Source organism: Perca flavescens, chromosome 8, assembly GCF_004354835.1.
Source record: "Perca flavescens isolate YP-PL-M2 chromosome 8, PFLA_1.0, whole genome shotgun sequence".
Classification (NCBI taxonomy): Eukaryota; Metazoa; Chordata; class Actinopteri; order Perciformes; family Percidae; genus Perca; species Perca flavescens.
Genome location: NC_041338.1, coordinates 35,223,196 through 35,238,195, shown reverse-complemented (window position 1 = coordinate 35,238,195; position 15,000 = coordinate 35,223,196). Strand labels below are relative to the sequence as shown.

General features: G+C 44.2%; 1 protein-coding gene across 5 annotated transcripts in view; it reads left to right on the top strand.

Moving 5' to 3' along the window:
- LOC114559609 (voltage-dependent calcium channel subunit alpha-2/delta-4) overlaps positions 1-15,000 on the top strand; it is a 245,186-nt gene that overhangs the window by 107,255 nt on the left and 122,931 nt on the right. For all 5 annotated transcript variants that reach the window (XM_028584356.1, XM_028584355.1, XM_028584354.1 and 2 more), the window contains 2 exons: positions 2,148-2,229; positions 11,302-11,418. In XM_028584356.1, the coding sequence (XP_028440157.1) occupies positions 2,148-2,229; positions 11,302-11,418 (199 nt within the window). The remainder of the gene's footprint in view (positions 1-2,147; positions 2,230-11,301; positions 11,419-15,000) is intronic.

The following is a 15,000-nucleotide window of genomic DNA, read 5'->3' as shown; positions in this document are numbered from 1 at the left end:
TGTGTGTGTGTGTGTGTGTGTGTGTGTCTTTGTGTCTGTGAGTGTGTGTCTCTGTCTCCCTCTGTGTCTGTGTGTGTCTCTGTCTCTCTGTGTGTGTGTTTGTGTCTCTGTCTGTGTCTCCGTGTGTGTTTCTGTGTGTCTCTGTCTTTGTGTGTGTGTGTGTGTGTGTGTGTGTGTGTGTGTGTGTGTGTGTGTGTGTGTGTGTGCTGAGCAGACACCTGCAGCTCTCTGCTGTGACCCAGATGAAGAACAGATTATCTAAATCTCTTTTCATCACCGTCATATTTAACGGCCTTTTTCTGCCGTAACCCAATGCTGCAGAAGGTCACCAAGGCAACAAACAGCCGAAACGCAAAGCACCACATTGGAAAAAGGCACTCTCCAACTCCATACAGTCACAGTACACTATAATTAATAATAATTAATTATACATTATAATGTTGTTGGTTGTGTTTTCCATAGAACTTTATCAAACTCAACACAATGTTTGTTATAATAGTTATTTAACTATACAATAGCACACAGAACAACCAGCTACCAGGGCGTGGAGCACGGAGGTATTAAAAGGCGTGGAGACGTAACTGCACCGTGAACGAGCCCCTCCCGACTCGTTCCTCCAGCTCTGGCCATCTTGCTTTCAGCCTGCGATTAGCCGGTTAGCTTTCCTTGTTTTCTTCATTGCAGTAAGAGTCACCTTTTCGCCAGTCACCCTCACAAGTTTCTCTCATTTCAAACTTTCTTTCTGCTGCTCGATTACCGTTTTCGGGGCTGCATACTTTACTACCTGCAGTTTGTCATCTCTTTTCTTTCTCAGTTGTCTTTAGGAGCAGCGTTCTAGCATTCTAATATGGAGCAGGGGGACGGACAGCGACATAACCAATCACACTACGACAGACGCTCCACTTAGAGCACCAACTGCAATGTTTAATTTTAAATGAATGTAGTAGCCTACTGGCAGTCTGGCACACGTGGGTGCTCGAGCTCCGGAGCACCCATGGTATCGGCGCCTATGCTTGGAGGGCTAATTCACCTGTTGGGCCACAAGCTAAAGAAAATGACACCACCCAAACTAGCAGTCAGTCCGACCGCCGGGGACGTTTGCTGTTCCTAACGTTAGATTTGGTTTATCAATACTTTACTGCCTTGCAACCAGGGCTGGGCTATATGGAGAAAATCAGATATCGATATATATGATAGCAATCATATCGCGATATTCTTGTCCTAATACCTCCATGTCGATACTGTGGCAATATTCTAGGGTTGACAATTGGTGCTTTAACAACACATATTCACAATGAGATTTAAGTGTGAATAATCTTCAGTAATGTAGATATGACTAAGTGGGTAAAGGTAACAATAATAGAAGAGCTAGAACAGTGTGGTAACACAGGAAATTACATCACTTTACTGCACGCCCTCATACTCTGCTTCTGACTGGCTAGTAGTCCTTACCTAGGTACTGTCAGAGCACGCCCTCATACTCTGCTTCTGACTGGCTAGTAGTCCTTACCTAGGTACTGTCAGGGCACGCCCTCATACTCTGCTTCTGACTGGCTAGTAGTCCTTACCTAGGTACTGTCAGGGCATGCCCTCATACTCTGCTTCTGACTGGCTAGTAGTCCTTACCTAGGTACTGTCAGGGCATGCCCTCATACTCTGCTTCTGACTGGCTAGTAGTCCTTACCTAGGTACTGTCAGGGCATGCAATACATTAGTTGTAATTTGTAGGCTATTGGGGTTGTGTATTATGTTGTGCAATATCTCATTGTGTAAGGGCTGTGATACACTTATTGCGTAGAGTCCAAAACAAATTTCCCTTCGGGGACAATAAAGTATATGTTATCTATCTTATCTTATCTTATATATTACAAGATTGCTTTAGGGATTTTATTAATCGATTTCAGATCATGCAAACAAAGATCGATTTGAATTGCTTGAATGGATTATTTTCACCCAGCCCTAGTTACAGAAGATGTCTTTGTCTTTATTTTAGATGTCTTGCAATCACACATGCCAGAGTCTCTTCATGGTGTCGTCTCCAGTGTTGTGTCGACCACCACTACAGATAACTCTGATGCTGTACTCTTGTATCCTGTAGTTTTGAACCTTGATGTCGTATGTAACTGTTGACTCCTCGTCTGTTTCAGGGTGCAGCAGTGGGCGTCTGAGTTCTCCGTTCAGCTTCGAGACTTCACCACCAAATACTCCGGCTCTCAGCTACTGCAGAAGGTAAACAAAGTCACGGACAGTGGTTCTGTTTGTGTTTATTAATGCAGTACCTGAGAATGGTTCCCATGCGGTCATTCACGGCTGTGTAGACACGTAAAGTCTCATTTCAGTTTCAGTGAGTGGTTTCCTACGTTTCCCAGAATGCCAGTTGAGAACCAATAGATTTGTGAAGTTAAGTACTGATTCCTGAAGACAAACGTCTTTATAACTTTTGGAGGACACAATATTATATATATATATACAATATAGGCTCCGCCTTTCACGTTTTCTCTGTCACATGATAAACTCACAGATGCTGCTAATGGGTATCGTAGCTTCCCGGCCCCCCGGCAAGTTTGAAGAAGGAAACATGGAGGACCACACGTATTCAAAATCCAAATTTCAGGAGTCTTCTTCTTCTTCGCCCAGAATAAGAAAAAGGAGATTGAAAAGAGCAAGAGACCGGCTTTTTGAAGCGTGAAGGCTACCGTAGCTGTTAATACGTACTTTGAACTGCGTGGTGCAAGACAATTGATTGCGATATATGATCTCAACGCTAGACGGGAGAAATTCCCACACATTGGACCTTTAACAAAAACTTCTTGGGGAAAACATCACACATCAAGTCAGAAAAACCCAATTCTCTCCAGCAGTCTCTCACCGAGCTGTTCCACCGCAACGTGTCCTCTCGAGGCCACTTCACTTCGGCTTTTTCAGCTCCGTGACGCAGATAAGCCACGCCTACCCCAGCCCGGCGGCCAGTAAAAACCAACAGCTGGATTACGATGTGACAATACAAACCAAAAAAAAGAGAGGTCAACTGCAACTCCCAAGGTGCATTTGAGCAACAAATACCGAATCCCAAAGCTGCACTTTACATGAATTTACTTTAGCATTCTGGGGAAATTCTGGACACATTTGTTCTGAAATCCGACTTTCTTCTCTATAATATCCGCAGCAGAGGCTGATGGGTATTGTAGTAATTGGAATATTCTTTACAAATTTACGGAAAATGAGTTCTCAGTAACTACCAACATTAGTCCATGAGGCAATTGTGATTACTCTTATTTTGTGAGTAAAATCTGAATCTGCTATGGAAACTTAACATTTCTCTTACAGTCAAATGTAGTATTTCAATGTTTTCCTCTGAAGTAGAAGTGCACGGTAAGTCAGTAGTATAGGGTTGAGTTGCATAGTAAGTGATTTGGGGTCTCTGTAAGTTAATTTTGGGGGGTACAGTGGTTCTGAAGAAGGCTACAAGCAGACATACCACAGGCCAAGCAGTCGGCCCGTTTCAAACAGGCCCATTTTGAACGTAGTAACATAAAAAGGACGAATACATTTTCTGGGAGACTTCTGTGTTTCGATGTAGCGAAACCTGGAGGAAGTCTGTAAAAGAAAAATATAAATTCACAGCGGGGAAAACTACTTCTGGACCCAGCAGCTGATCCCACTTCACTGCTCCCTTTTTTCACAACCTTTCATCACTCAGTCTGGGTCTCTTTTAACTTTAGGAAGAGATGTTGACTCTTTTTATAGAGCAATAACAGCAGACCGTCTGTCTGTGTCAGTCTGTGTTTACCAGGGAACACACATACACACACACACACGCGCACACACACACACACACACACACACACCAACACACACACACACACAGGGATCATGGTAATGCCCAGATTGAGGACCAAGCCCTCTTTACTGGCGTCAGGATTTGTGCCCTGTTCTGATTTTAGACATTCATCCATTTATCTGTCAGATTTAGATTCATCACAGGCAGTGTGTCTGCTTTTAGAAACACACAAGCACCTCCCTGTCGTGAGAACAAACCACCCAGCAGAAACCCTTTCTGCTTCCATGTTGCTGTTTTTCATGGATACACTGGCCACACGCCACTTTCATAAAGCCAAATGGCGTGTTATTGTACGCATTTTCAGCTATCCACGTGTATGACTACGCTGTATACAGTTGATGTAAACATACCCACCACGTGGCCTCGCCATGTTGCGTGTTATCGCGAGAACGCAACGTACTATTGCGAGAACTACGTCACACGCCTGTTAAAAAAAAAAAAAAAAAAAAACAGTGACAAAAACATGGAAAATAACGACAAAAACACGCTTAGGAAAACAATAAATGGTTGGGTTTAGGAAAGAAACATTGGGTAAGGCTTATTCATTTATTTTTTTTTAAACTGAAACAGCTGAAAAATCGCCACACCCAGGATGCAAACCCGGTTCTCCCGGGTGAAAGTCCTGTGTTTTACCCATCTGACAACCCAACCTACAACCATCCGCCACCCCAACCTACCTCCTTACTCAATCCCCCGTTCCTTTATAGTACTCGCTACGGCGGAAATTGACTCGCAATGTAGGTCAATGGCGGCCGATTTGCGTTGATATACACGCAAAAATGCGATTAACACGCTAAAACGGAATACAAATTGGCGTGTCATACATACGCCAATTCATGAGATCAGTCTGCACTGGCCCTCATTTATGAAACGTGCGTACTACCTAAAACAGGCGTAGGACAGGCGCACGCCAATTCCTACGCAAAGCTCGGCATTTATCAATTTGGACGTGAGCGTAGGCTGCGATAAAAATCTCACGTCTGGTCTGAACTCGTGTATGCAAGTTTTCGAGTCAGTGTGGACTTGCGGGGCGGCATATAATCAGTTTAACGAGCTCAGTCTCACTCAAAAGCTTACAAATAACACGGGTTTACACTTTGCCTGTAGGTGGGGATCAGGTGGACCATGACGTGGTCAGAGTGTCCAAGTGCGGCACGGGGGACGGCGTGATGAGCATCCCTGACTGTGGTGTAACAGTGATCCAGAATGTTCTCCTCTCTGGTCGGGCATTTAATATGCTGTCTATATTTAGGGAGTTCGTGAGTGAGGTTCCCTTTATTAAAGTCACCAAGGACAATAACTAAGGACTCCGGGTTGGTCCGCTCCACGGACAGAATCTGGTCGGCAAGCATGCGCTGCGCGTCCTGCACGTTGGCCTGCGGTGAGATGTAGACACCGATCAGAATGAATGACGCAAACTCACGGGGTGAATAAAAAGGCTTACAGTTTATAATGAAATATTCCAGGTTAGGAGAACAATGCTGCTGGATCACTGTCACGTCGTTGCACCAACCGCTATTGATGTAGAAACCGATTCCTCCACCTTTAGTTTTGCCGGAGAGGACCGAGTCTCTGTCCGCTCTGTAGAGTTGGAAGCCTGCCAGCTGCAGCGCAGAGTCCGGTGTTAATCCACAGAGCCACGTCTCCGTGAAGCACAAAACAGCAGATGAAGAAAAGTCCGTGTTTCTAACCAACAGCAGTTGTAGTTCCTCCAGTTTGTTGGGTAGTGAGCGCACGTTAGAGAGGAATATTCCCGGTAATGGTGTGCGTAATACTCGCTGGCGGAGACGCACAAGCACACCGGCCCGTTTCCCTCTCCTCCGGCATTTCGCTGCATGAGCAAAGGTGAGCGCACCTTTGACCAGAATGTCCAAAATTTCCAGTGAAGGGAGAAGAAAAGTGGGAAATAAGTCTGATGGTGTTGTTCCCCTGAAGTTCACGAGCTCTTCACTGGTGAATGAGATACGGGTACCATCGCAAGAAACAAAGTTAAAACACAAAACAAAACAGAGCGCACCAACACACCGTGTCACCATTCTGCGGTGCCATCTTGGTGGATCATATAGATAGGGGTTCGAGTCACGCGTTTGGCGATTTTCAGCCTTTTTTCAGCCTTTTTTCAGTCTTTTTTCAGTCTTTTTTTTTTGTTAAGCCGTTTATTAGCGTGTTTTTGTCGTTATGTGCCGTGTTTTTGTGACTTTCTTGTGTTTTTTTTTTTTGTTAAGCCTTCCCCAATGTTTCTTCCCTAAACCCAACCGTTTATTAGCATGTTTTTGTGGTTATGTGCCGTGTTTTTGGGACTTTCTTCTGTTACTAAAGCCTTTCCCTGCATTGTTTTCCTAAACCCAACCAATTTTCTTTTGTTTTTTTGTGACGCTGTTCTCGCGATAACACACAACGTGGCGATGCGAGCCGCGTGCATATAAAACGCACCGGTCTCCCTTACTTCAATTAGAGCGCTCCACATAATGCATGAAGAATTTTGGCGTACACATTGCAAGTTTTTCAAAGTGTAAACCTCTGTTATTTGTACGCTTTTGAGTGAGACCGGGTTGGTTTAACAGGAGAACGAGAAGTCATCAGTTGATCACTTATCAGCAATGGCAGATCTGGCTCTTTTAGAGGACCTCTATGCACCGGTACAACAGTGCACACGTACGCGCACGTGCCACGGTGGAGCGCTCCATGGGCTTGATTAAGGGCAGATGGCTCTGTCTTGCATCAGAGGGGCAGGGGGGACCCTACTATACAACGTCTGCAACATTGTTTTAGCCTGTGGGGTTCTGCACAACATCGCGCAGGAAAATTGGGTGTCATAAATGTAGTGATGGAGCCAGATGACCCGATGCCCAGAGAGCAGTGTCCAGCACAGCCCCAACTGGGGGCATGCTTTCTCCCACACAGCTGTTGCCTGGCTGACTCATGAAAAAAACACGAGTAAAATAAAAGACACTACATAAACTCCGCTACTGTGTGTTTATTTAAATATAGGTACACCATGAAGGCCGAAGAGATTGCAATAGAAGCCTGTATATTACTATTAGGACTATTCAATCAGGAGATACTTCTTTGCAATTATGTACATATTTATTGTACATACAACATGTAAATGTACAAGTCTCTGGAGATTGGACTCCATCGAACCCAAATATACTAAAGGGTTTATGGAACCCAAACAAATCCCCTGATGGAGTCCAGACACTGGTGGTGGAGAATAAATAGAGGAACCATCAACAGCCAAGCATAGATGAAACCCAGGTCCGAGGGCGTGACCACCGGTGGCAGAAGAGGAGGAGGCGGAACGCACTCTATTTCCTGAAACGACAACTGCCAACCGTGGAAGAGAGAGCAGATTTAAAGCAGGGTATCAAGCTGTGATAGGCTCGTCGACAAATGGCCAACCCTGATTGGTTTAACTAACAACGACACAGCTGCTCTGATTACTACTGACAAGTGACGTACCATGAAACAGCTGATCATTATGAGTGATGGAAACGGTATATGAAGTCTTCCTTTAAGAATTTACGCTGAGCTTCATTAGCATACACATGTCAAGGATGTATAAATTAAATAAAGTTCAGCTTGAGTCCGATTTACTACGGCAACACTGTTGACTGCATCAGTGATCTTTTTCCATTCAGCATTCTTTCTACAGCCTTTAATACCAGTTTTCAGGCTGCCAAATAGTACATACGTTACTGCAAATGAATCTGAGAAATCAGGGTTTCAATCTTCACCTCTGAAAAGTAGCACTTCTCAGCCGGATTACGTCTCGCCATGTCGTAAATTGCAGGAGCGAGGCCTCAAAACCGAGAATATATTGGGGCGTGATATTTAAATTACGATCGTTTCCAGCCTCTGCATTTATCAATGTACGACCATTCTTACGCTCCGATTGGTGTGATACGAAGCCTGTCGTAAGATGATTTCTGCGCTCATATCTGCGCTGGTTTCTACGTCAGGTTGATAAATGAGGGCCACAGTGTACTAGCTGAACCTGGACTGACACATCAAAGTGTAGGACACAGTGTAGTTTACCGGCATGCAGTTAAAGACACAAAGTAACGCAGCCTTGCAGCTGCACTTTTCCAGACGCAGAGAGATGACGGAGCAACAACATTATGGAGGAGAAAAAAGTTACAGAAACAAACAACAAAGGGTAAAGCATGTGGCTTCCAATGGGACTTCATGGTGCATTCAGGTGCCACTCGTAAACTCAATTTTCAATTAAATTTTATTTATAGTATCAAATCATAACAAGAGTCATCTCGAGACTTTACAGATAGAGTAGGTCTAGACCACACTCTATAATTTACAAAGACCCAACAATTCCAGTAATTCCCACTCTCCCACAACTCATGCTGCATTCAGGTGCACCTCGTAATGATGTTGACTTACACATAAAATAATGATCCCATTCACTTCCACACAGTAAGATAATATATTAAATTAGTAAATATAAACATTCGGTGTCTGTATTGAACTATTTTTTTTCTATCTTTTTACTTACAATTGCTATATATATGTCAGAGGTCGCACGCCTCTGGAGCAACTAAGGGTTAAGTGTCTTGCTCAGGGACATATTGGTTGATGTAACGCAGTGGGAATTGAACCCAGGTCTCCAACACCAAAGGTATGTGTCATATCCACTGCGCCATCACCACCATCACGCTGAGGAACTCAAACGCTTCTCAATCAGACCTCTCGATGAAGCTGCAAGACAACACAGGAAGGAACTTCAGACAGCTCTTGAGCCCTTAAAGCTCTCTCTTGGATCTTAACTTAAAGGAGAAGTTAAATGTTTTTGAAAAAGTTAAAGTAAAATGTGATCAAACAGCAGATCACATGATTGTCCAGGCCCGACGCATAGAGATGCAGATTAAAGAGCAGTTTAAGAAGCTCCACCAGTTTTTAGATGGAAGAAGAGGAGGCCAGGATAGATGCACTGAGGGAGGAAGTGGAGCAGAATAGTCAAGAGGATGAAGGAGAAGAACCGAGATAGCGGCTCTTTCAGGCTCAGTCAGAGCCACAGAGGAGCAGCTGAGAGCTGAAGACGTCTCCTTCCTGATCAACTACAAGGCTGCAGTGGACAGTGTCCCCCCTGCTGGATGCTCCACAGCTGCTCTCAGGAGATCTGATAGACGAGGCCAAACACCTGGGCAACCTGAGCTTCAACATCTGGAACAAGATCAAGGAGGGGCTCCTGCACTCCTGTAATTCTGGACCCAAACACTGCTGGTGCAAACCTCATCCTGTCTGAAGATTTGACCGGTGTGCAATGGGGAGGAGATGAACAGTTTCCTGATAATCCCGAGAGGTTTATTGAACAGAACTCTGTCTTGGGCTCTGAAGGGCTTTATCTCGGGGACTCACAGCTGGGATGTCAAGGTTGGTGACAGTAAACTCTGGGAACTAGTTGTATTAGCAGAGTCTGTCCAGAGGACATTAATCATACAGTCTGGATTATGGATAATGTTCTGTTTAGGTGAATACAGAGCAGTCTACCCATCAGCGCTACCCACTGACCTCCCGGTGCAGAAGAAGCTCCAGAAAATCGCTAGCCTGCGAAAACCCTGACGAACTTCCGGCAAACCCTAACCCCCAGACCCTTTTCAGTTAAAACTGAGAAGTGTCTGGTGTCAACCAGGCTAGAAGATCGGCACTTTCGGTATTATTGTGTAATACTGATTGTGTATCGTGTCTCATAATATGTCGTGTTTTTTTGTGTTATACCCCTGTAAAGCATTTAGTGACTCTGTGAAAAGTCACTCACTTAATTAATTTGGTGCTCCGTTCTCCTTATCACCATGCAAAATAAAACTTTCTGGGACCAAGAGCTGAGTAAAGACCAAGTATTCCAGCACAATTTGTATTGTTTTCGGGTGAACTGAATTCCTTTAAAGTCTCACCCAAAGTTCCAGGTGTTAATGGATGCAGAAGAAGATCCACTCACGTAAAACCAAATGTTGGTTTTGTGTCAGTGAGTGTGTTGCTTTGGACTAATTGGACTTAGCGAATTACTTAATGGATTGATTCAGAGTGTAAATAACCAGACTAGGCCGTCCCTCCTCTCTCGGCCGGCTGATCCACCTCGAGCTTCTTGATCCAGAGAAAGTGACCTGATTACCTCAAAGCGCCTCGCTGTGAAAACAAAAAACACTCATCTCCACGTCGCAGCAGCTGATTTAATCTGAGAGTGAATCTCTCAATCCGAATGATTTAATAAAAACAAACAAATCTGCCTACAGGGTTGGATCACTTTCACCGTTTCACCTTTTTCAATTACTGTCTGGAAATTAAGCCGATCAAATTAAGATCTCCGACTGGAGCCAAAAAAATTTTTTACAGAATAACTGAATTTATGCTTTAAACAAGAAATGATATAACTTGTTTGCAAATCATCTCATTATTCCCATTAACCATTCGTACATATAAAAGTAAGGCACTGTACTCTAAATGTTTTCAACATATTATTTTACTGTGTGCACCACATTGATAGCCTGGACGCCAGCCGAACTTAGCCCCGCCCACAACATTTGAGTTCGGGAAGTTCGGTCTGGACTTGATCTGTTATGGAGCAACTATGCTCGAGCCAGAGCTGTTCGGACCAATCAAATTGTCAGGGTTGATTGATCAAAAGTAACTGAAACTGCCGCCTCTGTCTTTGCTCTGTCGAAGCCTGACTTTGACTTGCAGCTTCTGTGACTTCTGGTTGTAGGTCTATCCGTTGCTCTGATTGGTTGTAGGTCTATTGGTTGCTCTGATTGGTTGTAGGTCTATCCGTTGCTCTGATTGGTTGTAGGTCTATCCGTTGCTCTGATTGGTTGTAGGTCTATCCGTTGCTCTGATTGGTTGTAGGTCTATCCGTTGCTCTGATTGGTTGTAGGTCTATCCGTTGCTCTGATTGGTTGTAGGTCTATCGGTTGCTCTGATTGGTTGTAGGTCTATCCGTTGCTCTGATTGGTTGTAGGTCTATCCGTTGCTCTGATTGGTTGTAGGTCTATCCGTTGCTCTGATTGGTTGTAGGTCTATCCGTTGCTCTGATTGGTTGTAGGTCTATCCGTTGCTCTGATTGGTTGTAGGTCTATCCAATTGAGTGCAGAGGCATTCTCTATCCTGGTTCGGTTGAAACACGCCCCCATAATCACAGCCCAGTGGAGCAGCATCAGACTCAGATTCTATCTGAGTATGACGACGTCAGGCTAAACTCAACTAGCATACGATCGACCGTTCACGGAGCTCTGTAGCCGGCGTCACGTGACCAGCAGCTGAACTAACAAAAAAATCTCTTAGTGTCTTTCGCGATATCTCGCAGCCTTTCGCAATGTATTTATTGTGCCATTTGAAAAAAAAATGATATATTGTGCCAAGGGCCTTGAGTTTGTCCACTATATAAATATATAAAGAGTTCTAGTATCGTTGAATCCATCAGTTTACGATCTGTGTTTGTTTCCTCTCAGAAACTGAAGGATGTCGAGTCCATCGTTAAGATCGTGGAGGTGGACGGAAACGACCTGGTGAAGGATTATTCGGACGAAATTGAGCGAATGTTGGGAAGCAAGATGAAGTCCGTGAAGGTGAGGACAAAGAGCTTTCTTACACCTAAATGTGTTGTACAGGACGAAGTGCTGCAAAAGATCAGTGTAGTATATCAGCTGCTAATATTAAATCCTTTAAAGTGTTTCACCTACATGAAGTTGGGGGGGCTTCCAAGAGTTTAAACAAAGAGAGGTCAAAATTGAAGCAGCAGAGTCTGAGATATCCCGACAGTTAGTGATTCTTCTTTTGGTAGTTTGAAGGGTAATTTATATAACTTATAACCCTCAAGCTATAGTTTCTAATAGACATCTTTCAAATTGGTTCAGCGAACCGCACTGCAATGTAACAGTTAAAGGAAATTCAAGGAAAATTGAGGAAAAAAGAAATGCGCCCCCTAAACTCGGATTTCCGAGCATGGAAGTAGGACAACCTCGTACAGTGCAGTACCCCAAGCTCAAACATGCAGTTATTAGCTCTAGTTACATGTTTTAACTCTGCTTGTCTGCAAGAAAAACAGTCATGCCTTGTTATCAACTGGGACTGCTAACAATGGCTAACCTGGCTAGAGCTAATGGCTAACCCCACTGTGAATTCCGAATTGGACGGGGGGAAAGAGAGAGAGAGAGAGAGAGTTATCTAAGGCTACATTAACATGCTACGTTTTAGGTGGAGCAGGGGGGAATGAGAGGGGGAAACACCAGAGCAGGAGGAATGAGAGGGGAAACACCAGAGTAGGAGGAATGAGAGGGGGAAACACCAGAGCAGGGGGGAATGAGAGGGTGAAACGCCACAGAAGGGGGAATGAGAGGGTGAAACGCCAGAGCAGGGGGAATGAGAGGGTGAAACGCCAGAGCAGGGGGGAATGAGAGGGGGAAACTCCAGAGCAGGGGGAATGAGAGGGGGAAACACCAGAGCAGGAGGAATGAGAGGGGGAAACACCAGAGCAGGGGGAATGAGAGGGTGAAACGCCACAGAAGGGGGAATGAGAGGGTGAAACGCCAGAGCAGGGGAATGAGAGGGTGAAACGCCAGAGAAGGGGGAATGAGAGGAGGAAACGTAGCAAAAGATATTCCTCTTAAACCAAAACGTAGCGATATAAATATAGCCTAAAAGATTTTCAATAAAAACAATGGTTTATATTTGCTCACAGTGCAGTTTAGGCACCGGAACTGCTTTAAAATAATTGTTTTAGCACTACTGTATATCCAACCCCAATGATGAGTTAAGTGGACTAATCTCTGGCACTGAATTAAATCTCTCTTCAATTGGCTCTGTTGTGCCTGCCACGGCAAATTAAACAATCTGAGAGGGTCTTAAGGGTTTAACTGCTTTCTGTCTTATGTAACCCATGATGATGATGACGATGATGATGAATTACAGGGTACCCGTGGGGTCTTAAAAGTATTAAAAAAGTCTTAAATTTAATATTCTAAAAATAAGACCTCAAAAGTCTTAAATTTTGTTCACTAAGGTCACACATCAAAAAATAGACTCAGAAGATGTCTGCTGACCAGACAAAGGACTACATGATAAATACACCTCACAACACCTGAGTTCAGCTGGTAAACTAGCTTGCGTGTCAAGCTAGCCAATACAAGATAACGCAAAAACACGTTTCACGTCTGAAATGCGTGCTAGTGTCTTCCATAGAGGCTGCTTCTTAAGGCCCAGACACCCCGACCAGACGGCCGACCATCGGCAGGAAAGCCAGTCGGACTGATCAGTGTCCCCGAGTTGGTCCAAAAAGTTCCTCAGAACTCACCGAAGAGACGAGACGTAATACGTCTCCACAGGGCCGGTTCTAGCCCTTTGGTTGCCCTAGGCGAGATTGAGTTTTGCGCCCCCCCCCCAATCTCACATTGCCAGATCTCCACAGTTCTGTGTCAGCGATAGAGTAGGAATGTGTGTTCATTTTAGTTTCTAGCTTCCATGTAAGTCAGATTGCACCAACATTTGGTCTAATCATAACTGGTCTGGCAACCCAAAGGCCAGTGTTGTGATATTGTGAAAAAATAAAGTGATAATACAATAGACTATTACAAGAATAAAGTCACTATATTTTAGAAAACAATCCACCTGCACCATAGTCTGCTGTGCATTGCGTGATTGCTCTGCTGATACGGTAGATCTCAGACCTCCTGACAGACACAGAGCCCTGTTTGGGATGCTGGTCTCTGAATGAGACAGTTTAGGGAAGAGGCTGTAGGCTACGCTGCTCTACATCGGAGGTGGAAACACAAAACTACGCAGAAATAGGGACACATCTGCCGCAGCATGCCCACATCATAAACCTGAAGCTGCTCAGACCAGGGAAGGTGCGCTGCAGCAGCTCCGTGTCTGTGCCGCTGCTCGTCTCTATTTCTACAGCGAGAGTGGACACTAAGAGAGTGGACACTAAGAGAGTGGACACTAAGAGAGTGGACACTACGAGACCCACAGAGCTCCGTGTGTTTGAGTCCGACCCAGAGACTGTAAACGTCGCGTAATGAAAGGTTGACAAATTAAGGTGTGGAGGATGATCATGTTTAATAAACACGTTTTATTTCGCTTCTCATTCTAATTCTATTATTAATGGGAAGTAGACCTAAGGGCGACACGGCGCCCCCAAAACTTTTGATGCCCTAGGTACACCGAACAGACTCAAGTCACCGACCTCGCCAGACGCTCGGTGTGTACTAGGCTTTATCTGTTGTTGATGTATGTGACGTCATGCCGTAAAGCAAGTCGTGATTCTCGCGAGATTTGGTGGGGCGCCACCTCTCAAATCTGCATTGCTGGTTCTGCCAGCGGCGTCCCTCCCCTTGCTCTGCTATCGGGATGATTTGCTCTACTACGAGTTCGTTTACCATCGAAATGACTTCAAAGCTGTTATATTAAGTAGTATTAAGTATTAAGTAAAAATCTTGCATAGTGTGCCTTTAAGGTAACGTTAACTGTTTTTTTTCTCGGGCCTAAAACCCACATTGATTTTCCAATAAATGGCCGTGAAGTTGACATTAAAAGCTCATCCTAGGTGGTATTAAAAAAGGTCTTAGAAAGTCTTACATTTAACTAGAAGAATCCTGAATTAGATGCAGGGTTCATACTGGTCCTGCAGCTTGGGGAAGTGAGACGGCCCGCTCTGACACATCGAGGCCCTGAATAAACACAAAACACAACAACTCCTCCAGAAGCATTATTTGTGCTTTACTCATTGTAGTTTTCTTGATTCTCGTTCCCCGTTGTAACCTATGACATTGACTGAATATGTTACAACAAAACAGTAATAGTATAGGAACTTCAAAAGTACATTTATCTCTCTCTGGTCTATAAAGCTGTTAAAGTATAAAGGAGGAGTTATTCTGATGTTCGTAGAGACACTATGGTTACATGCTCTTAGGAGGGTATACACATGGTCATCTTCCTTTCTAGGAGAAACCTTGGCATTTACATTTGGTGCATGTCAACTGTTCTCTCTTTCATGAAAGTATGTTTGTTTGTTGTGTGAATAAAGCTGCATTAGTCTGAACTCATTGTACTCAGCATTTGTTCAGTCTCCATCTCATTTCCAGATATTTCCCAGATATCAATAATGTCATTAATAGATGTATTTTCACGTCGTCTTAACCTCAGCGTTGTAT